This window comes from Scomber scombrus, chromosome 24 (assembly GCF_963691925.1).
Source record: "Scomber scombrus chromosome 24, fScoSco1.1, whole genome shotgun sequence".
Taxonomy (NCBI): domain Eukaryota; kingdom Metazoa; phylum Chordata; class Actinopteri; order Scombriformes; family Scombridae; genus Scomber; species Scomber scombrus.
The window spans coordinates 7544153-7568696 of NC_084993.1; the positions used below are offsets into that span (position 1 = coordinate 7544153).

Here is a 24544-nt window from a genome sequence, read left to right on the forward strand (position 1 = left end):
CACACACACACACACACACACACACACACACACACACACACACACACACACACACACACACACACACACACACACACACACACACACACACACACACAAGAAACAGATCCAGACTCCTGTTACATTTGCAAATCCAAACCTTTATTTGTGGTAAAATCAGAATAGATGCACAGTATTTTTTTTTTCTTCGTGCAGTGCTCCTCTTCGTGCACAACTGCTAAACTAATACATAAAGCAAATACTAACTACCAGGCCGGTGCTGCTGCCTGCTGTGTGTCCACATTGAGGAGTCTGGCCAGTCAGTAATGGCAACAACACGGAGCTCCATTCAGTTTCAATTCAGTCACTAAACGGTGAGAACGATCAGTCCAACATATGACTACATTGATTTATTTTGGGATCACCTTTGACTGAATTGAAAGTGAAATAAAGCAGCAAAGTGTTGTAATAGTTTGATGTTCCCACTTAATCTCAGTCAACCTGTTGTATTATTTTGCTTCCCAGAATGCCTTTTGTCAACACCTAAAATCAGTTTGTCACAAAAGTTTGAATTTGTGTATACAAAAGGCTGTGAAGTGTGATTATTCATCTGTCGTTGATTGTGGGTGTGTTGTGGCCGCAATGCATTATGGTCTATTGAGGCTACGGTGGTTGATCAGTGGATAATTTTGCCTCACTGACAGTGGATTTGTCCCTGTTAAACAGCAGAGTGTCTGAGCTAAGTGGACCAGCAGTAAAAATACAAGTTACATTTCAAACAGCTGCTGTATAATAGAAGATGACTCATGGATCATCTGCAAGTTGCAATAAAAAACAAAACAAAAACATCTCATATGTCATCAGGGACTTTTTATGCAAACATTTCCTCATTTCTGATTGGCCAGAAGCTCCCACTGTGCGAGCATTAACACACCAACGCCTGAAAATATGCAAATCACAACAACATAGCAATAGAACCACAGTTAATTCTGTGTTATGAAGACTTTAAAGATCGCCACTTGCCAGACATTCACACAAAGGGTATTAACGGGAAGGAAAAGTGTAAAGACTCAAATGAAAAAAAAAAAAAAACTGACTTGGAGAGAATCTGGACACTTGTTTTTTGTACTGCATGTTTTTTTTTTTTACAAAACGGTCTTTGATCGTAACATTTTGTTAATTGTTTTTAATCCAAACCTTGGCATATTTGGTGGTGTTGTCTCAAATTTTGTTTGCCAATTAAAAATGGCTGTTTGTGGTTGATTATCATTATTGGCATTGGAACCTGTTGCACCAACAGGTTAATGGATCTGAAACTGAGTCCAATGTGACTTTCAAGGTAACCTGTGTGGGGTGTTTCTCTTCATATGTCACAGTCACATTCCACTGTAATACAACCGTCAGTGCTTCTCTGTGTCTTCAAGTGATACCAAGTGCACATCTTCACGTACCGTCAGAGATGCTAAGTAATTCATTGAATAATGGACAGAAATGGACTGGGGCCCCCTTGTGGCCATCAGACCAGCTGGCTAACAAATGTTCTCAAATTTTGCCTAAAAAACGAACCATTTTACAACAAGCACACAGTTAATCAAAGCTGGGAGCGAATATTTCTACTCTATTTAAATAAAAAGGAAGCGATGCAATTTTTTTCACAGCAAAAAAGTTCAACAGCTGTTTAATCTCGCTTGTGTGATATGACGCTTCATAATGTGAGACGATAAATATTTGTCAACCGTCTGAGACTTTGCCAGACCGTTTTCGAAAGTGCGATTTATGGTAATATTGGATTTACAGGATTGTGGTATTAATATGATGAAATACCGTAACTTTTTTTTTGTTATTTAATTCACTGGATCAGCTAAAAACAGACATTTTTATGTGGCTATTTTAAGGAGCTGTACTATTATCACAATATATCAACACCAAAATACAAAATGATGTCGGCTGGGATAGGAGATACTGAAGGTGTATGATATCACAACTAACAGTCCTAGTGGCTTTCTTAACATGCGAATGACTAGTGTATAAGGTCTTACTTTATCGTGTTAGAATTTGCTAATTAGTATTAAATAGAGTACAGTAAAGTTTTCACAGGTATTGGTTATAAACTACATCTTAACAGCTGTTCAGAAAGGTATGTAGGGTCTTAATTTGGGGGAAACGGTGTAACACTGGGGGCCGGGAATGTTTCAACGCGAGAAGATGTGCACACAGCATAGTTTCCATTTCATTGGCCTTAAGAAGAGAATTGGTTTATTGATTTTTGACAAGCATGATTTGACGCAAGTTTGGGCACCACCAACGGTTTTGTTCATTTTCTAAAATATGTTATAACAGCTTGTTACAGTGACATATTCAAGAGAAACCCCTACATGTTGCATCTTTAACATTAAAAAGCTCACACTACCCCAGAAAAATAGAAATTTTCACTCATACCAATGACATTCAACATTCAAGAGCCAGTGTTTTTGTTTACTGTCTTTTGGTCAAGTCACTCTTTAAAATATCAACTTTTTGTATTAGGCTTATAAAAATAAATATTTCTCAAAAATGCTTGATAAATTACACAAACTAGCAGCGAAAGTAGACTCGAGAACTCTGTGCAAACAGCTGAATCCTCCGGTTGCTGTTAACTACAACTCCACCTGGTCCCCAAAAAAAAAGAAAAAACAACAAAACAAAAACGGTTTCGTATCCGGAAGAACCTTTCCATACAACACACACACGCACACACACACACACACACACACTAAACTGTGGCGACATCTTTCTCTTTTGACACCTGGCTGCACTAAACTGCAAACACCCACTCACTCACACACACCTCTCAGAGGTTTTGAAGGACCTGTGCTACAGAAGACATTTTTAAACTAAGTAACTGAAGTATTTTCTGTAAAACTCGGTGGGATTTTCAGTCTTTCTACAAACAGAAGGGCCTGCAGGCCGCAGCAATGGGAGCATAGCACCATTAATTGTTCACTGACAATTGAAGCACTCCTGCTGGTGAGTTAGTTACCGTAGAGACGCAGAATCATTTGCCATGGTGACACTGTCTGTGTCTGTTGCCATGGTAATGCTGTATAAAGTGTAACCAACTTCACAATCAGCTCCATTAGGACTGGGTATCACTCTTGAATTTAAGGCATCAAAAGGTACTGAAAATACTTTTAAAAAAACTAAAGTGCTGGATTTTTTAAATGAGAACAAACCAATGTTACATTTAAACTAATAATAACTTTAGAGGGTATGCATGAGGGTGTGTCCTTATTCGTGAGATACCACCCCCCCCACCACCGGGTGGCAAAAACAGACCCGCGATGGCTTCAATTACTGAGAAGAGCTGCGAAATAATGTGAACAAGACACGCTAGCAGCTCTGTGAGCAAATTTCATGGCAAACTATCCAATTGTCTAAATATGGACCAAAGTGGACTACTGACTGACTGATATTCCTATCCTGAAGCTAACATGGCTAAAAAGCAAAAGCCATCAGATCTACAGCGATCTTTTTGACAGAAGGCAGTTAAGATGGAGAATTTACTTAAAAATTCAACATTAATGACACAAAATGGCGACTATACTTCCAAGTTTCAGCACGAACCCATTAATCATCTCTTCTTTTTCTGCGACTGATTACACAACAGCTCTTAAACATTGAAGTGGTGTCTTTACTTTTTCGTTGGCTATGCTTAAATGTTTTGGGTGTGCCATGGACGACGTCCACGTACGGTGATGTTACGTACATACCCTCTATTGCATAATGCCTTTACTTTCACCCAGATAAAGCTATTTCAAAAAAGAAATCATCTATATAATATTTTGAATTTTACATCTGTATTAAAAAAATACCCAGCCCTAACCCATATGTTTCAGTCTTTAATGATTCAGTCATTTCAAGGCACCGTGCACATGTCAGAATTTGGGCTAGATTTTGTGCCAGTTTGTGCCGTAATCCACACTGAGCACAGACTGCGGACAGAAAACGGCCCTAACAAAACTCATGCAGAGAATCTTAGTGACGGCAAAGTAAGGGCAAGCCACAATTAACTGATCTCTATTGCACATTGTGGGGCATTTTGTCAAAGTCAGGTGGGGGTTTGGGGCACTCCAACACAGTTCAATGGTAATTACAGCTGACAGGTATATTCTGTCTGCTCTAGAAAACGACCTAAATACATTGCATATTTATGTGCATACTCTAAACACTACTACTTGACAAGATTACTCTATAAACAAGATGTACAGATTAAGTGAGGTAAACTGAAGTTTGTCCTTCAATGACGCCCTGCTCCTTTATCACAGGATGTGAAATGCTCCTTCATTTATTCACAGATATTTTATCTGCCCCCTAGTGGCTGTTAGAAGGCACAGCATCGTCTACACACTGAACCAGATACATTTACATGATTCGTATCTCCATCTTAAAAGGTATGCCTTTGGATTTAGGCTGCAAAAAACAGCATTTCAGCATGCTTAGCTTTTCTTTTCTTTTTTTAAACACAAGAGACCGCACTAGCTGCACACTAAGTTTGTGGTTGGCAACAGCCATGGATTCAAGTAAGAAATTATGACGATATTTCTTCTCTATCAAATTTCATCAACTGCTCAACTATAATGAGCTCCAAAAATTAACAGTGTGGATGCCGTTGGGTGCTATAATGAAACCAGAAAATGTATCCTCAACTGTAAGGTGATGAATTTCATTTAGGCATTTATCTGCCTCACCAGATCTGTCTCCATGATGGATATGCAATTTTAAATTGTGACAGCTATTGAACTTACTACCAATAAGACAGCAAATCAAGATGATTCTACATGTTAAGGTGTCCCATAACTTAAAAAACTTAAATCCTTAAGAGTTCTGTTGATGATGCAAATTTTAAACTAGTCCTTCCATTATTTGATTGTCATCTGCAATTTTAACTTCTACTTATTGTCCTGTTACTGATTTCTATCATTCTTCCAATTATTCCTTCATACTGAACAGCAACAGTTCTTGTAATATATCTAAGGGGGAGGTGATTCCCACAATTGCTGCAGGTGAAATTTAAGTGTGTTATTCATATCATATTATATTTGATTGGTTAAAATGTGCTAAAACATCTACTGGGACACCTCAAACACAGTTCTGGCAAACAATGACTATTTTAACTGGTGCTCATGGTAGTTTTGCCTTTTTTAGGCTGCATGTTGGAGGACAATATGATGCTTTGTTCTACAAAGATGATAAAACAATTCAACAGCTGAACAGCCAAAAGAAAACGCAGACAGAAGTTTCCATTTTTAGGTTGCTTTGTAAGTGACCACCTTAAACTTTTCCTAATCCTTTTTCCTATGACAATTGTACTTGAACAGAGCATCGTCCCTTTAAATTGGCTTCTCAAAAAGGTGAAGCAGGTTTAGTGAGATATAGTACATCAGGAATTAAAGCAAAAAAAGATTTGTGATCCTGAAAAGTTGTCCAGAAGGAAATATGTACAATGTTTATATGAATTTAGAACTGATTTATGCCGGAAATCAGCTTACTGTCTTAAAATAAGCTGCTTTTGGAAATTTCGCATGTGACTTTTCTACTTGAGTCCTCTGACATTGTATTAACTTCACAAATGGTTTCCTTTAATGTGACACTTAAAGCCAACTAGTTTCCTGAACCAGGGAAATGGATATGAAGATTGACCTGAACATGACTTCTGATCCTAAGTTAAAAAAACCAAAACCAAAAATTATAGAAGACGGGAAAAATCAGAGTGTTCTAACACAACTAAAGACTGCTGTATAATTGTATGTTTTCGCTTGGCATTTTAAACTCCTTGACCAAAAAACAACAACACTTGCGTATGTTTTATTGTCTTGTTCCAGCCTTGTCATTTGTCAAAGCCAGTGGGCAATTTGAGGAAATCTGTCTAGTGAGCATAAATTGGTTAATTAATTTCCCTCATTGGTTTGTGTCTGTGTACACACACACACAAGCATTTACAATAAATCCAATCTCAAATTGCCCACTGAACTAAGCTCACTAGACGCTGCCTGGTCCAAAGTTGAGTGATCAAATGTAATTCTCTTCACATCAAGTGTTGTTTCACTTGTTATTCACATTCTTTTTCAGTGGAGATTCTGTTTTAAAGAAGAGCTGAACTATTTACATTTTATCTATATTTCAAAGTTCTTCATGTAAACAAAACAAATTAAGCCCCTGATAAAGAAATTAACAATTTTCCCCACCAAGACGCAACAGAGCGTGTTTTTTTTCTTCTCTTTTGGCTTATTCTGCTGCTGATCGACACTGTAGGGGATTGGACTTCAACCACTGAATGGTTCGAATGTACAGTGGAGCTCCTTTTAGAAGTTCAATCAGGGATGAAACATGAACGTCTTGGGTGCAGGTCAACTGCCCCTTATGGTCTGGTTTCACAGCAGGGCTAAGTAGGGCTAACCAGGGATTAGGCATTGATTACATCTCCAAATTCATGTGATCAGCTCAGTTCTGTTATGACACTTTTCCACTAACTCACTGTACCGTTTTAGTTTGGTGTCTTTTTAACATTTCAAAGACGGTTTAAATGAGGCAATGCTCCCCAAAGTGCAACATACATGAGCCATGTTGCATCATTTATTTCAGTTGATTGTGTGCTGACAGTAGTAGTAGTCAGAAACAGAAAAATAACGCTTGTATGTGTTGAATATATTATTAATATTGACTGGTAAGAATAGGAATGTATAAACCTGCAATCATGATCAGGAGCATAGTCGTACTATTTGGTTAGACTAAGACAGTTTAACAGATGCATAGCTGCTTATAGTACTGTGTGACATGATGTGGCTGACATGTGCTGCGGAGATCCTGTGGAAGCCCCCGACTGTCCCTGCTGTGAAACAGGTGAGGCTAGATTCTTGACTTTTATCCCTGACTCCAACAAGATCTTGAAAAGACCTAAAGAATAAACTGGAATGACTTATTTTAGAGAAGACTCTTCATGTAACTCTCCAGGATAGAGTGAGCGAGAAAATTTGAACTCTTTTAGCCTTTTAGTTGTGTTCCCCCCTTGAAAGAAGCTTTTGGCAAACAAGGGTTTCAATGTTTGTGGTGGATGCGGAGCCAGTTTCCCAACAGCATGCTGACACTAAAAGGGTCAATCAAGCAGCCACGGCCACTGATTGATAATTGGTAACCGTTTGATACAGCAGCCACCATGTAAGGGTTTTCTTTTTTTCTCTCTTACATCTGAACATTGTTGAAGCATTTCTTTATGTTGCATTCTTTATAATACATTACAACTGGATGTGGTGCAAGTGCAAGAGACCTAACTTCTGCCAGTGTTTTATGCAGTAAATATTTAATTTTGGGCACTTGTAGTCAGTTATAAAGCACAAATCTACAAAAGACCAGGAGCAGCAAAATTACATGGCTGTTGCTGCACAGCTGGGCCAAATTCTCTCTCAGCGGCTCGGCTACTGACAATGAAATGACCCAACAATTAGTGACAATATGACTTTGAGAAACCCAACTTTTAGCTCAAACCAGAGCTGTAGATGTGACGTACAGGTCAATGAGTAGGACTCGGTTTCTCAAAAGCATAAAACCACCCGCCGTTATCTCTGCTCATTGAATAGTAAAGCAAAGAGGCTGCATTTTTTTTAATTAATACTTTTTTTTTTATTAATTTTTTTATGTAATGTCAGTTTTGACCCATTTTAGTCACTCTGAATGAGGGTGTATTAAAAGAATCTGTAAACATGGTTAAAGTGGCATTATGCTTTTGGGAACCAGCTCATCAGAGACCAATAGACTCCAGTAGACAGATAAGGAATTGCTATGAGTTGCCTCATCGCAGTTTTTGTTTAGGGTTTTTTTTTTTGCCAAGGTTTGATTTAGTTCAAGCCTAGTTTGTTTCCTTCCAAATAGAAATAAAGAAAACATGTTTAAACCCATACATGACATTAAATACACATTTTAGTCACAGTTGGCCAATACTTGTAGCCAGTTACGTATTATGGCGATAAAAATAACAGAAATAAGAGACAATGTTCAAATTCTTAAAGGCACAGTACAGAAACAAATGATCCTCCATTATGTTTTTGTTTCAAACAAAGAAAAATGCTGTTTGTAGTTGTGATATCAACAACCACAAGTCTTAAAATTCAGTTTGCTAGCATCATGGTTGCTAATGGGCAACAATGTCTGCTGGCTGTCCCACTGACTGGGTTTTCACTTCTCTGTTAGACATCTTTCTCAGACCTCGGTAAATAAGTTTTCAATGTTTAAAAAAGGTGTAAAAAAAAGAAAAGAAAAAAAAAAAGGAATTTCTGTGTCCTCTTTGTAGTATCTGTCATGTCAGTGAAGGAGACCTCAGTCAGTTCCCATTGTTCATCTTTTATGCAGACATATTTTGCTAAGATTTGACTTCTTGCCCATCTCTGCACTATATTTTAGAAAAAGTTTTTGGCCAGTGAGTTTACAACATGGCCGTGCATTTAAATACAAAGATGACATGTGAAGGTACACAGGAAAGCCTGGCTGGCTTTGGGTGAATGCAGACAAAAACACAATGAAGCCAAAACTCAAATCTAAAGTGAAAAAACTGGATTTCCCCCCTGGTCTTCTGCGGCGGTTTTAGAGGACTCAACACATTGTAAATCTTAGTGTCTATCCAATCTTATGCATTAAAGGAAAACCTACCACTTCAATTTAGTTGGTTATTTGTCTTCAGACACTTGCCACAGAGGGAAAATAGCTCAAAATGTCCTCACTGAAACCAAACGATGCTGTTAGCTGGAAGCTAACAAGTACATCTGTGGCTAGTGTTGAAAAAAACCCAACTTAAACTGAGGAATCCCTTTATAAAGGTGGTCTATTGTGAGATTTACCAGGACAAGAGGAACCAAAGAAAGGATGGGGGACTGTAAAGACAAAGGAGATGGAAATGGAGATGGAGAAATTCAAAGATCTGAGTGCCTTGGGGTGGAAGGAGAGCTATATAAATGAGTATAAATAGTTTAATAGCATGCATGAGGGTTTTTGGAGTTGATGGAGGGGAGGAGACAGATGGGGTGCAGACAACAGTGTGAAGAAAGGAAGGAGGATGAGTGAGAAGAAGAAGAAGAAAGAGGGCTGAATGGGGGAAAATGGAAGGGGTTAAGGAAACCTAATTGCCCCACCAGTCAACTTGAGAGTGTGAGTAGTTGCCTCCGTAGCCGTCGCTGGTGTAGAAGTTACCGAAACCACCTAAGAGGGAGGAAACAGAGATGACAAAAGGTTAAAGGTAACAAAGTAAAGGTTACATTAAACACACTAATAACATCCTAAAATCAGATCCTGACCTCCTCCAAAGCCACGGTTTCCTCCATGTCCTGCCTGGTTACGACCTCCACGTCCTACAAAGCCTCCAGCGTTTCCTCCAGCAGCTGTTTGGCGGTAATCACGTGCTCCAAAACCACCAGAGAACCTGCCAGTAACATGAAATTCAAAGTGTAATTCACTGCATCCAGACAAAACATTTATGGGTTTAGACCCGAAATTGCCATTAATACAGATTAAAAAAACAAAAACACATTTAAACAATTAAGGAGAGACAGTGTACCTCTTAGAGCGTCCTCTGTTGCTGCTCTTGTGCTGGTGTTCGTAGGCAAGGCTCTCAAGCCATGAGGGAACCTCCTGTTTGGCCTCTACCAGGATGTCCAGCAGGTCTTTAGTGATATTCCCATTCTTGTCATTGAAGAACGATGTGGCCAGTCCTACAGGAAACACACAGATGGAAAAACATGGTAAGACTTTGTTCATATCGGCTGTAATAGTAGCAGTAAATCACATTTGGCTGGGGGATTTGGTTCAAAAGGTGCGTATCCAAAGTTTAAATCATGTAACACATCATGAGGTATTTATGACTGAGTGACAGTAGTTGTGGTCTTACCCAGGTTTCCTACTCGTCCTGTACGTCCAATACGGTGGACATACTCTTCTATGTCGCTTGGCAGGTCAAAGTTAATGACATGTTTCACATTGGAGATGTCCAGACCCCGAGCTGCTACCTGAGTGTGTAAAAGCATAGAAGACATTGATATGTGTTCTTGAATATCAAAAATGGTATCTTATATTTTTCTTGAGGCTGTCAAACACTGTTTAGTGCTGATTGTATTTTTACTGACCGCTGTGGCCACCAAAATGGGGCATTTTCCTGATCTGAACTGGCTTAGGGCCTCCTCTCGGTCTCTCTGTGAGCGGTCGCCATGGATACTGGTGCAGGCGTAACCCTCCCGATAGAGGAAGTCCTCCAAGGCGTCTGCGCCTTTCTTGGTCTCCACAAACACCAGAGTCAACGAGTCTTTACCTGGTCGTGGGAGAGAAAAAGACACCGGAGGTTTATCATTAACAGTTGGTGAATAATAAAGATGGCCGCTAAATTTGTAACAAGATCATTTTAACATTAATGAGAATAAAACTGTTGTAGTGCTACATTTTGAGTATCACAAACTGAAAAACTTAACAAGAAAATGTTGTAACAGGTCAGTGCATGAAAATCATTAGTAATCTAAGCAGGATTAATACAGTGTGATACAAGATTTCATGCATATGAAACTTCAATCTGGGCTTTAGTTGTCAAGGTATCTTGCTCTGAAACTTAGCAATAAACAGAAAAATGGACCAGATGATCTTGCCAGGCTTGGGGCTCTGATGACATGGCAAAAAATAAGTTTCAGACTCAAGACTTCCCATTTCACATGCTGTGGCTCTGACTTGTGACTAATGGACTGTGTATTGTTAAGTAATCCACAACTGACAACCCAACCTATCAAACTGTATATTCAACAAAATGCTGACGTCACCCTGCAAGTAGCATTTTGATGAGGCACAATTTGATGTTTTTCACAAGTGAGCTTTAACTTTATGATATATATTAATGATAAAAATCTTTAGTGGCTATTTACCATCTTCCTTGTTTGTTTGGTTATAAATATTAGGACAGAAATTATATAAAAGGTACAATATATTTGCATTATTCTGAATATAAACCCATCACTGTATATCAAGTCACATCTGTTACTGAACCTATTGTTACAGCCCTACTTGCAGGTGTTAGTCTACTGCTCATAAGGCTGTTTCAGTCTGTGATGTGATACATAAATCATAAATAACATGCACCTTAATTAAATTAAATGGTTTACGTCACATAACACTAGATGGTTTTCTATGAACAGAATAGTGCAATGGGGAGCAGGGAGTACAGTATGGATAAAGTAACCAGAAAAAAAAACAAAAAACAAAACTAAAAGCATCAGCAGCACTGTCTTCAGGCAATGTAGAGCCACTTATGGAAAGAGTTTGGTCATCTTGTTCTTCCTCAGCGCTCCTGCTCCAAGGACACACGAGAGATTTGGCAGTATCGTAGCACCCAGACTACAACATGACCAGACTCTCTCCACTGAGGCTTTGTGTCTGACATGAAGACACTACAGCAACATACTGTACATAAAGATGCCACAAAGAAACTCTTGAAATAAGAAAAAAAAACAAAAAACATTAACAGGCGCGTTTGATTTAAGCGTAGCAGACCTCATGAAATGATACACAGAACCAAAAAAATAACAGAATAAATAATAAGGATCCTCCATCCACAGAGAAGAGCATCAAAGGCAGGCAAAATTATTTTTAAAATGTGGAATGACAGATACATGTTTCTTTAGTGAAGATCTTACCAGGTTTCTCTATGTTGTCTCCAGTATTGTCCTGTACCTCGCTGGGGATGACTTGGGATAAAACCACACCAAACCATCAACATGTAAGCTGAACTCAATCACCAGTGCAAAGCCAACTTTGTATTTCTAACGTCGCTTACTGAACAAAGGTTTGCCTCCGTTCACAGAATTTGTTTTACTATCAAAAAGGTGTTTTGTTTTCCCAACCACAAATGTCACTTTAGTTTTGTTTAAAATGAAAACTGAAGAAACAGAAAATATTTGGTGGATGTTAAGGATTAAAAGTGGGCATAGGAATGACATTTCTTCTTTGCCTTCCCAAGCCCTCCCTCCAAAAAAAAGAAAACCACAAAAAAAAAACAGATCACTGGATGAAATGTCATCTAAGAGCCGAGCTAGAAGTTTCTTGCTCAGTGTTTTGCTAATCCATACAAAGGGCTATCAGCATGTTTAGAAAAGCTACAATTTGAATTTAAACCCTTTCCCCTGATACCTGGAATTAAATTTAAGCCTATTTTTTACTTCAATAAAGCTGAAACACAACTATGTTAAAGTTATTTTCCAAGTTACCAAAACAGTTCACAGACAGGGGTGCTGATGGACATTACGTTGCGCTAAAGATGAAACACACAGTAATGTACTGGCTGAGATGTGAGGACGACAACATGGGAATGACAAAAGGATTGGGGAAATAAAACTGCAGTGTGTGTGTGTGTGTGTGTGTGTTTCTAGAAGCATCAAGTTGTTCCTGTTGTACTGTCTCACCTGTAGCGCTGAGCAGGTCCAGGAGAAAAGACCTCTTATCGCTCTCCTCCACCCACACAACTTTCTGAGTGATGTTCTCTGAGGTGGAACCAACTCTGCCCACCGCCAGGAAGATGTACTCTTCCAGGAAATCCCGGGCCAGGATCTACAGGGGGAGAAGACAATGTGATTTAAAAGGTAAAAAGATACAGCAGTTTCACTTTTTTCCAATTCAGAGTCCACTGATCCGGACGTGAATCCTGACGTAAATGCTTAGAACTCCTGATTTACTGAGTTTACTCTTTTAGTAAGTAGGTAGGCCCTTGTGTTACAGCGATATAGTTACCCTGTGCAACTTAACAGACTGAGTGGTGATGACTTTTAGGCAATGCAACATTTCCTGTAGCTCAATTTTGTTTATACTAGCATAACAAACAACAATAATTTGAGAAACTGATGAATCAAGATTATCTCAACACAAGGTGACAGATAAAATGGCATGAGGGAGAAATAGTGTTTATTTTGAGGGCTCCCTCACTCTTAAATCTTGCATGGTGAACAATAAACATTGAATGCTGTATGTGAAGTTTCAACTCTTTGAGAAAAAACCCAAAAGCTGCTGTTAGCAGAAAAACACGTAATACGATTTGGGGTTGTTGTTTTTTTTAGAGTCATTGCTAACCTACCTGGATCTCTTTAGGAAAGGTGGCGCTGAACATCATGGTCTGTCGGATGCCTTTAGGGGGCATGGTGTCCTGTTCAACGATACGTCTAATCTGTGGTTCAAAGCCCATGTCCAACATACGATCCGCCTCATCCAGGACAAGATAGCTGCAGCAAAGAAGACACAGATGAAATGAAAGAGGACTTTATAAAAAGTAATTACATGACAAAAGAATTGTAACTCCACAATGATCCAATTAAACTGCATCAATCAATGAAATAAATCAATTCACCCCCAGGTTCAGGTCATTTCTACTGATCAGTGCTACCTGCAGTTTATATCCATCCACATTTTTATACATCACTCCTGTCCATGTCTTACTTGCAGTAGTCCAGTCCAATCTTGCCCCTCTCCATCATGTCCACCAGTCTTCCAGGTGTGGCGACCAGCAGGTGGCAGCCTCTCTCCAGGTCTCTAATCTGCTGGCCAATGTCGGCTCCTCCGTACACAACACATGGACGCACTCTTGAGCGGTAGGAAAACTACAAAGAAGAAACCACACGAAGAAATATGTGGATACACATTCATCCTTATTTATATATTTATTATATTTCAGGATTTTAGGTTTCCGTCATGTGTGAGTATGTATATACCTTCCTGGCTTCATCATATATCTGCAGTGCCAGTTCTCTGGTCGGAGCCAGTACCAGTGAGATGGGGTATTGCTTACGACGCCCGTACTTTCCATTCTCCTGTAATACAAAGACAACACCACACCATGAAGGTTGTAAAATAAATGATATTCAAAATGCAGGATGTTAAAAATTCACAGATGGGAGGAAGTTCATGGTTTCAGCTGATTTAGTATACTACTTAATTACTTAATACTTAAAATTATTGGCATTCTAAGTGGTGTTTTTGTGATAGTCATTATTGTTCGTTTGTGGCTCTAACAGTTTAGTAACTTTTGCTGTGAAAAACCTGGTAATAGGCTTGCTCCGATCAAGTATTTTGCCCTTCAAATCACTGAATGAGTATTTGCTCGAGTCCTAATCCAGTATTAATTTTGTACTATAAAATGAGACAGCATAATGCACACATAACCAAAAGTAGTAGTTACATTAAAATGAGAAATGCTATTTAGACACAGTATATTTAAGAGCAGAATATGCCATGATTCACAGCTTTCCTTCCGTGGTTTAGAATAATAACTTTAGGACACATTTCAGACAAAGAAGACGTGACCGCTGAAGCAGTTCAATCACAGACTGAAGCTCACAGCTGATGTTTATTTTCTGTGGTTTTCTCACTAATGGTGTACATTAGGAAACAGCTTCTGATAAAAAGGCTGAATATCTTTAATAGAAGCTGTGATCGTTTATCTCAGTCAATGTTCTGCTGCTCAACCTGCCTCCATGTTCATGTAATGTATACTGTTATTGCCAATTACATGTCAAGCTTGTTTTCTATCAAAACTTAACAAAATGTTTTCATTGTTTGTCTGTTAAGAACACACATGCTCTATTTTATCTTGACTTTCTTACCTGACCAGTGGCTTTAGCTGCAGTAAGAGCTTCTCCTGGTCCCTCACTGTAGATCTGGCTGAGAATCGGCAGCAAGAACGCTGCTGTCTTCCCAGAACCTACACACACAAAGTCAACCTCATTTATATTCACATAGATTTAGAATAGCCAAGAATCTAACATTCAGTCTTCATTTAATAAGGTCTCTCATTGAGATCTGTTTTGCAAGAGAGACGTGAGTTTTGTTTTTGTGTCTTACCTGTCTGTGCGCAGGCCATGAGGTCTCGCTTGGACTTGACAATAGGAATGGCATATTTCTGGACTGGGGTTGGTCTGGTGTAGCGACTCAGGGCGATGTTTCCCATAACAATCTCACCCATGTCCACATCCTGGAACTACACGGCACACACACACACACACGTATTTATAAAATGAGCTTAATAGTTATTAGTTACTCAAATTAAGATATGAATACAACATTAGACAAAAATGAAAGAATTCAAGTTTAAGTTTCAAAAAATTACAGTTGAGTGAATTTCAATTACAGAGATTAAAGTTATAAAAGCTAAACCAAGCCATAGTTTTATGTAAATGATTTTGATCAAATATACATCTAAAAGAACATGTGATGTACTGTCAAATAAAGAGTTTTAGAGAAAGTAATGACTGTAGCTTACACTCTCGATGTGGTGAGGGCAGTTCTGTCCCGTGGCCTCTACAGGAATGTCGTCATACTTCTCAAAGTTAATCCCAGTGTTACTGGCGGCGAACAACTCGCTACAGGGCAGCAAAGCAGGAGAGACAAAGTGCTGGTTAGTCTGATGTTCAAAGAAGACCAATGATTTACAATAATTACACTCCTGTCAAAAAGCAAACTACATATCTTTGAACACACCCTTTACTACTACAGTGTTTTCATAATAATATATCTAAGTAAAGATTATGATGTAAGACAACAAACGTGTGTCTGGGAATTTTGTATAGTGAAGGATAATCTTCATGTTTTGAGGGATAAATTACAGTCAAGTTAAACATTTTAAGCACATTTGACAGTTCCTGCAATTGTTTCTCATGTCTGATCACTGCCTAAATCCAACCTGTCATTACGTCTAAAACTGTGACAAAAGAGAAATCAAACCCCCTAAATATACCAATAACAAATTACTTGATGTTGATTTTGTAATCCATCCATTCAGTCATGTATCTCACCTGCAGTACAGCTGATAATTGCCTCCCTAATATTTCCTGACCTCCGTACACATAATGAACTTTCCTTATCTTATTACATGTGCACCTCTCATGACCAGTAGAAGCAAAGACTCACTTTTCAAGGCGTTCGTTACGTGTTGTTGGCTTGGACCAGTCTCCTTCATCTCTGGGCTCCTCCACCCAGCGGCTGTTTCCTCCTCCTCCTCCACCACCACCAAATCCACCATGGTCGAACCTGAACACAACACAAAAGGACAACAATGATGCTTTCTGCTTTCATAGTTAACGTGCGAATGGATTCCTACGCCTCAAGTCATTTTGGTACAGTGACGGAAGAATAATGATAGAAGAATGAAGAAGATGTGATGTGGCAGCAGTTATTATTCAGTCTCCGTGTCTCATGTTCTCACCTCCCTCTGTTAGCATTGCCTCTGTCATTGAAGAACGCAGACTTTCCTCGGTTGTTGCCAAAACTGCTATAGGCGTCCTTGGCTGTGTTCCATCCGCCTGCATCTGACAGGAACAAGAAAACACAATAAGAGGACAATTTCATTCATAAACTATTGTTATTCGACATGGTGCAGAGATGAGTAATTTCTCATTTTAGGAACAGGTTCATTCCTAAACATAGGGCATGTCATTTAAAGAAAACAAACCAAATCCCACCTTTATTTTCGTAGCCACCGAAGCCCATTGGCTGCGCTGGGTTGATGGGGTTGAAGGCTCCACCCCTGTTGCCGCGGTAACCCCCTCCTCCGACGCCACCTCGGCCCCGTTCCATGCGAGGCGGCCCGCGGTTGAAAGTGTTGCCGCCCCCCATGCGGTTGTCATGGTAGCCGTTGACGAAGTTGTTGCGCCCCCCATCCCAGCCGTCTAACAGAGAGAGAAAAGAAAAATCAGATGAACGTTATGTTAAGGATTATCTGCACTCTAACATGATCCCAGATTAGTAATCTCTCATTTCACTGAGAGGAGGACGAGGAGGTAACAAACCAGAAAACATGTTCATGACATGCTAACCAACACTATGAAGTAACATTCATGACAAGAGAATGATGGTATGAAACAGCAGGAATAATAATTGAATGATATATTGGTTTTACGTCAAAGTTACAAGACGACACTAACAATTAAAAACAGTGAACAAAGGATGCTCAGATTAGTAGACTTACAGTTGGCTGCAGGTGCTATGGTGTAGCCACCCTGTCGACCAGCAGCAAAGGCATTTCCTGCTGAGAATGGAAGAAAGTGTTTCGGTTACTGGTTTTTATCAGTACTAAATTTGGTTTATTAAAGTGGCGTTTTTGAACACAAGTAGTGGTATGGAGCAACATTTCTACGACAGTCTACAACTGAAGCAGGTAAAGCGCAAAAAAAACCAGCAGCAAATGTGGGGAATAACAAGGCTGAAAGCGAGCAAATGTGGATGTAATGCACGCTTTAAAAACTCCCCGAGATAACTGCATTTAAATATTCACACAGGGATCCTTAAGGATTCACACAATGCGTTTTCTGGTAGTAACACTGAATCACAACATGATGAGAGAATCAAACATCCTCTTCACCTTCATCCTACTCACCATTTTTGGAAGCGTCTTTGTTCCGTAAATGTGGAGGAATGTATCGCCCTGCATACAGAGCCAGACAGTGCCCAGAATCAGAGTTTTCCTTTCTTTTCCTGGCAGGTCTCAGAATTATATTAAGCAGACCATATTATAATAAGTCTTACTCAAGACAGAGATACCATAAGCTGTCCCTATTGTGGTTGATTGTGGTGACTAAAAGGTTGGGAAACTTCAATGTGAAAAAAGCACATGAGGAAATTTAAGATGGACTGCAAACATGCATTTTTATATGTTTACAGCCGTGTTCTGTACTCAGTTTTAAGGATGGGGATGCACATTTTTAAGAGCCTTGACGCCAAATACTTTAGAATAATTAGAATTAAATAAAGAAATAAAAGTAATTACATTATGACCATTTTAATGATAATACTCATCATTTGACCTCAATGATGCACCAAAATGTACAAAACTGGAATGATCAGTTTTAATTTATAAGGTTTTTTAGGAAGTTCTACTACTTCTTATAGTCAACTCTCTATGAATTAGTACCCCGTTTGCCATTTTTATGACATCCCCAGTCTTGTGGTTGGTTAGTGCGTGTGCGTGTGTGTGTGTGTGTGTGTGTGTTTACTGACTGATCTATGCACGTCTATTTAGCAAAGATGAAATGAAAAGATCGAACACACTAACAAAAACATGTTGGCTGCTTACGGTTGGTGCCTCCCCCTTGCCCGTCTGCTGCGGTCAAGTCTAGGACAGCGAGCTGGAGAAAACAGATAATCAGAACAGACAATCATTTTCAGTAAGTAGAACAAAACTAATTACAATCATCTCAAAAGGTAAAATTTAACGTTTTTAAAGCAAGGACGTAAAGTAAAGCTTGTTTTTCCCCTCAAGTAAGATGAATTAAGTCGCTCTATTTTGGTTGCTAACAAAGAAGGAAATAGAAAAGACAAAGTAAAAAAAAAAAATCTTCTCTGTACAAACTCTCCCGCCCCCAATATTTGGGAGTTTTCCCCCCCCAAATCTCCATTGTTTCCATGCAGCGTGTTTCTGGGTGGACGGAAACTTGCTAAATGTGAGTTGAAACAAGAGCTTACTGAGTCATCATGACCCATAAAGTCACGTGTATGAAATGTTGGGAACACTTTCAGAACCCAGTTTTAACACTGTTTCGTTGATGGGAAATATCAATCGAGGGTTTTGATTGGTGGACATGCCAACTATCAGAGTGCTTTTTCTTGTAGCAGGTGACAACAAAACCTATTTTCTCCCATGACAGAAGCTGAACAGTCCAAATATAAAGAAACAGGACAATAGTTATGGCCCTTTTTACCTATTTCAGCACCAGTCAACTGTGGGTTTTTTCACTCTTCACATGCAAAAAAAATCCTATTATGGTGATGTCAGCAAAGTGCATGCAGCCACAGCTGGTCTGTGATACTTCACAATGTAGGAAAGCTGAATGATTAAAGAGATAAAGACTTAATGCTGGTGTGTGCAGAGAGTCTGCAATTCAGGAAACAATAGAGGATGAAATATTTCTACCCCAGAAACTGAATTTGGGTCTTGGGTGGGATGTCCTTTCTACACTGCAGCAACATTAAGTGAACTAGGCTAATAAGATCGTTTAAATTCAATATAAACCCCTCCAGGTGCACCTTTTTCTTGCAGAAAGAGCATGTTTAATTTGTATAAATGAACTCAGCTCTGTGCATCTAACTCCCTCGTATACATTTTGCAAATTAGACCTTTCCAAAATATCAATGGGGAACATACAGTACTTTTCTGTTGCCATCCAAGTGTCTGGCCAGTCAGGCACAGCTAGATGGCTTAACCTACGTTGCTGGTGACGCAGAAAAAATTAGCTTTTCTTTTTTCTCTTAAGCGGGACGCAGTCCAGACAAACAGGGGAAATTGTGCAAAACTGCGCATTATGTGCCAACCAGAGGAGTAAAAAAAACCTAAAACGCACCACTGTTTGCGTGATAGCACGTTTGCTCCATCCCCGCATACCTCCATTTTATTACTGTATCAAGCTGCAAAGACAAACGCAGTGAGGAGAATAGTTGCTGGGTGGGTTTATTGTGCGCACCGGGGAGAGCCGGCGGCGTAGTTCGTCATTTGTTTCCTGCGTAATAACAAGCAAGTTTCAAATAACTAACACACATTACGAGGAAATATCCTTACTTACGCTAAATTGAACGACGACACTCATTATTATACTTAAAAATAAAGGAGATATCACGCTACCGCCTGCCCCGCAGCCACTTTTTATGCTCCACGGTGTAGAAATGAAACGCACCCAACGCTGACTAGCACGATAGCATCTCGTTAGCAGTGTTTTTAGGCTAGCCGGCAAGCTAACATTTCTCCCTGCCTTTATAACACTTTTTATCCATTAACCCCCCACAAGACACACATGAAACTGCCCCTTCTTACCTGCTGCTCTAGACCGTGGACATTTTCGACGGCCACATGACTCATAACTATAGAATATGGAGGAAAAATGTTGTCGTTGAGAAAGGACCTCTTTGTTTGCCGGGTTTGGTGTGATGTTATTCCTCCTTCTGCCGTTTCTCTGGTTACGACAGCTGACTGTTATTTCATTGGCTCAGTAGCTACTCTGTCACTTTGTAAAATGCTATTTTTCACGTGGTGACAAATTCCTGTAATTTAGCCACAAAAAGGTGGTACTTTTTCAGACACGCTCAGCTGATGTCGCGTTTGCTCTCTAGCTGAAGCGATGAGATAAACTAGTCAAGCTGGTGTGCGCAAAATGGCGTAAACATCCGGTGTGCTTTAAAAATAAAAGTCCTTTCAGAAACATGAGTCCATTTTATAATTATTTATTTAAAGATCCCCTCCAGACATGTTTTCTCTCTCCCAACTTTTTTTTATTAAGTTATACATGAAAATACAAGTGCGTCACCAGTGCATTTGCAATTTTTTTTATCCAAAACAGGTAAAAAAATATATATACACATATACAATAAACTTCCTTATTATCAGAATACTGTAAAAAAAAAAAATAAATAAATAAATAAAGTGACAATCAAAAGTTTTATACACAAAACAGCATACTACCTCAGAAAAATAAACTAAAAATAACAAATAATACAATTTTAAAACATTTAAAAATGTAAAAAGTCTCCACATCACACTTGTATAAATTGAGTATTGGAGCAGGATTGGCTCCAAATGAGTTGTGATATCACAAATGTTGCTTGTAAGCAGCACTTACAGATAATTAAATCTCACACCAATAAGAAGCTGTAAACAGTGTTAATGAGGTTGTTTTTTTAAAATGAATGTAATTATTCATCTTCTTTCTGTTATTTTATTTAATTTACTTTTTTTCCCTTTCTTTTTCTCATGTGTTGTTTATGAAACCCAACCTGGCATTTTGTTCCCAAGACTGTACCCTGTGTTCATTCATGCATTCAATATCGAGAGAAACAAATTAATACATTAATATTTTGGTAGATTTGCACCAAAATAACATAATGTATATAAAGCAATGCATACTTTACAGCTGTATTATTTGTTTATTTTGTTAATTATATGTACAAAATAAGCACAATTTGAGCATATGCAGTTACATGTAGTCATAACCAGTGCTGCACATATCATATATGTCCTTTAAAGAAAGCATATGAAATCATCTCTATTTATAAATTCATATACATATCATAAATTGGTCGTCTGTTATTGATTGTTTCTGTTACTGTTATGAAATGACTATTGGTCCCTGCAGAACAAAGTTTCTTAAAATGTTCATTTTAAATGCAACTACATTTCCTTACTTCCTGTCTGCCTCTTTCTATCACTGGCCAGCTTCATTCAACGGAAATGATATAAATCCAAACACCGCGAGACTTTAACCACAGCCTATCGCGATATCACTGCACAGTAAAACAACAACAATAACAACAACAAAGATTATGTGTCCATCATAATTCCTGTGTCACTTGTCAGCCAATTTGGCTCTAAAAATTTTGCACAATTTTATTTTTACTAGTGTTTGGTTTATTACTGTTATTATGGGATCTCATGCAGGGAAGGTGTATAATTTATTGTCCAATAAAATGGACAAAATATGGTGTTCATGTATAAATAGCTCTGAGAAAAGGGTTATACATATAGTGTTATTAATTATAGTGATAGTCAAGTTTGGTGGGCCTCCATTGTGACAGAGTTAATGGAAGATTTAACACAAACTGAATCAACACAAACAGTAAAGTCACATTAACATAAAGCCAAACAGAGTTTATTATAGAAGAAAGTGGTTAGGCTGACCCTCCACCTGTAAAGACTCCCAGCTCCTAAATGTTTATTATGTGTACTCTAACAAACCAACATCTGGCTCAATCCTGCAGTTCATTAGACTGCATCCCATTCAGCCTACAAAGTTGGAAGGACATCATATTTCACTGCTCGCTACAAAACAGTGCTGCATTCAGGTACCATTTTAGTCAGACACTCACTCCCAGTGGGCAAACAGAGCCTAGAAAAATGTTCAGCCTCAGAGACTTTCACACAGCCACAGCTTTAAATTGATAAAATTAGAAGTTATTAAACAAGTTTCATTTTACTTATTGAAACTAATTGACAGTCAGTCATTTTAGGACTGCTCTTTACCTGCAGTTTTGCTTTGCCAGCATCGTTGTTTTGTTTATTTAGCATTTGACTTGCACTTTAAGTTGGCTCTTCTTCAATGAATTTTTCATAAGGGACTCTGGATGTCTGCCTGGTGTCACTGATTGCCTGGCTGGATATGGCACACAGTGGTAAGTCAGGGCTCCATAACCTTTTTTTGCTTGCCTTGTTTGTGTGTGGAGCACACAGGTGTTTTGCTGCCCTGCACCTCCATCATTTGGCCTTCAGGTAAACCAGCGACAGTGGCAGCTCAAGTTTATTTTTAAATGCAGCACTCTGAATGACAGTCAGCACAAACTTAACAGGAGTTTAATAAGGATTTAAGTGTCAGTTCTGAGCATCCTGTCGGAAGTTAGACTTTACATCTCTGCTTTCATCTACAAACTGGTGAAACACTCATCACTCCCGAGGCTTTTCTGACATGTTAACAGCCTCCTATTGCTCAGCATAGTGCAATAGATAGTGTTAGTGAGTGGTTTTGAACTTTGGAGTAAGGCTTCCCACTTGTGGTGGAAATTAGTAATGATGGTCTCCATTCGGTTGCTTAGAAATGTCGGTTAATTCACAGGAAAGAGAAGCAGTTCAAAGAATATGTGACATGAGTCACTCTTGTTGTTTATTGACTGCAGTTTAGAGTTTGATTTATGGACACTATTGAATCACACCCACACAGCATTGAACATTAGTTACCATACATCAGATTTGAGTAAATCACTCAGGCACAACGATAGAAACAAGTTGTCAGTTGGAAATAAAACCAACCATAAATATAAACCAGGTCACTTTAATACTGAAGAATTTAACACTTTGAGTTTTGACGTGCCAGTGGTGTGAACACACTCTAGAGGCCAAGGGCACAGGTGGAAAAAGGGGCACCACTTCTGCACACAGGGTAAAATTCATTTTGTAACTTGACATCCACACCACAGTGGGATTTGGGCCACTTTGGTGTGATATTGAGACATTTACACCTGCACTAATGTGTGTTTTATGAAATGCAGATATCCAGATACTTGTTGCATGTTAATACCAGCATCAGAGTTCCAGTCATTCAGTCATTTTTATAGCTTTATTTTTTGCTTGCTAATCCCCTCTCTGTCTTTCTCTCTATATCTTCACATTAGGTTCACTTTAGATTAACAAATGTGTGAAAGTATGTATGGATATAAACTGGCACACAGCTGGCCACCACAGAGGACTCCTGTCATGTTAGTAAGACATTATTTATCAACCAGTATGTCTCATTAGGTCTACTTAAAGTCAGGAAAAACTGACCCAAATGAATAATTTTCCTCCTCTTATGATTGATGACAACACCAGCACCACCAGGCAGGCCTTTTGACCCTTTGATAGAACTCACAAGGCACAAGAAAGAGAGGCTGGCCCAAGAAACACCTGACACAGAGACCTCAAGACAGACATCAGGCAGAGCTGGCTGACATGGAAACAGCTTGAGAGGAAAGCTCAGGTCAGAAGACTGTGGTGGACTGTGGTCAGCGGCCTGTGCTCCATGAAAAAGGAGCCATAGGCGTAAGTAACTTAACTCTATACTGAATCATATATGTTCAGTTCTGATTTGAACCACTTTAATATGTGCCCCAAGACCTCATTTACACTTTGTCTTTACACATCATCTATTTCTGGACATCTTATCTGGAAAAGCAGAACCGCACAGCACAACTCTCATTCTGACTTTTTCTGTGTCACAGTTTTCCTCGTTGCAGTACAACACAAAGAGTATTTGTATTTCTCGTTTTTTGTGTCAACAGCCACAGCGGTTGCGGTTGGTGGTTTACCAAAGCTAATACGAATTCCGAGCAAGTCACAGGTTTTTAAACTGTGACCCACAAAAAACTTCCACACACACACATAGACAATGTTTTCTGTGGTTCATTTTAGAGTCTCTCTCTCTCTCGCGCACACACACATGCACAGGATGTGTATTCAGTGGCTTGATCGAATTTAATATAAGCTGAGGAGCTGCTCACTTGTGTTGATATCGACTGCTGAGTTATCTGGTGAAGGAGTTCCCCAGGGCAAATTTGTGTTACTAGGCCCCTATTGGACTTGTTGTATGTAAAATATGCCAAACTTGTCAAAACTGATTGATACTCTGATTTTACAATGTACATAGTTTTGCATTCTGGATTTTTGATTTTCCCAACTTGGTGAAACTGCTTCAATTACTTCTCCACCTGTTCTCAGTTTGAATGCTTCCTGTCTTGTTTGATGATTATCTTTGAAGACACCAAAGAAAGACAGAAAAAAGAAAGTCTAACCCTTCTTTTTATTTTTTTTGCAGTGAGCTTGTGTTAAATGCGTCTACCCAGTAACTTTCCACCTCCAGTCTGTAACTTTCCACCGCAGCAGAGGCTCTGCTCATTATCATATTTTTGATCACACATGTCACAGTATCCTGGTTTCTATCCTCCAGTTTATATATTGGTCATAACACATTATATACTGGGATTTGCTTAAATGCACAAAACATAATGATACTTCAAAAAC

General features: G+C 38.9%; 1 protein-coding gene across 3 annotated transcripts; it reads right to left on the reverse strand.

Annotated features, from left to right (window-relative positions):
* Nucleotides 1–97: 97 nt before the first annotated feature.
* On the reverse strand, nt 98–20074 carry LOC133976377 (ATP-dependent RNA helicase DDX3X-like). 3 transcript variants are annotated; one of them, XM_062414576.1, is made up of 20 exons: nt 19820–20074; nt 18089–18140; nt 17393–17440; nt 16985–17044; nt 16479–16685; nt 16223–16319; nt 15928–16047; nt 15281–15380; nt 14863–14998; nt 14625–14722; nt 13734–13832; nt 13462–13622; nt 13103–13247; nt 12438–12582; nt 11673–11723; nt 10125–10306; nt 9890–10007; nt 9560–9713; nt 9300–9424; nt 98–9204 (listed from the first exon to the last, which is right to left on the reverse strand). In XM_062414576.1, exons 1-20 carry the CDS (start codon nt 19862–19864, stop codon nt 9125–9127), a joined length of 2223 nt encoding a protein of 740 aa, XP_062270560.1. In that variant the 5' UTR covers nt 19865–20074; the 3' UTR covers nt 98–9124. The 3 variants fall into 3 exon arrangements, with proteins under 3 accessions (XP_062270560.1, XP_062270559.1, XP_062270558.1); XM_062414575.1 differs by having other exon boundaries at nt 16223–16325; XM_062414574.1 differs by having other exon boundaries at nt 16223–16325; nt 18068–18140.
* Nucleotides 20075–24544: the final 4470 nt, after the last annotated feature.

Bases quoted from the DNA above. Each gene is read 5' to 3' on its own strand.
- LOC133976377 (XM_062414574.1), bottom strand. From the start codon at position 19,864: ATGAGTCATGTGGCCGTCGAAAATGTCCACGGTCTAGAGCAGCAG. The intron at 17,441-18,067 runs GTTAGTGTGTTC...CTCTGTATGCAG, and splicing joins TAAGCAGCCAACATGTTTTT to GGCGATACATTCCTCCACAT. The intron at 9,205-9,299 runs GTCAGGATCTGA...CCTCCCTCTTAG, and splicing joins AAACCGTGGCTTTGGAGGAG to GTGGTTTCGGTAACTTCTAC.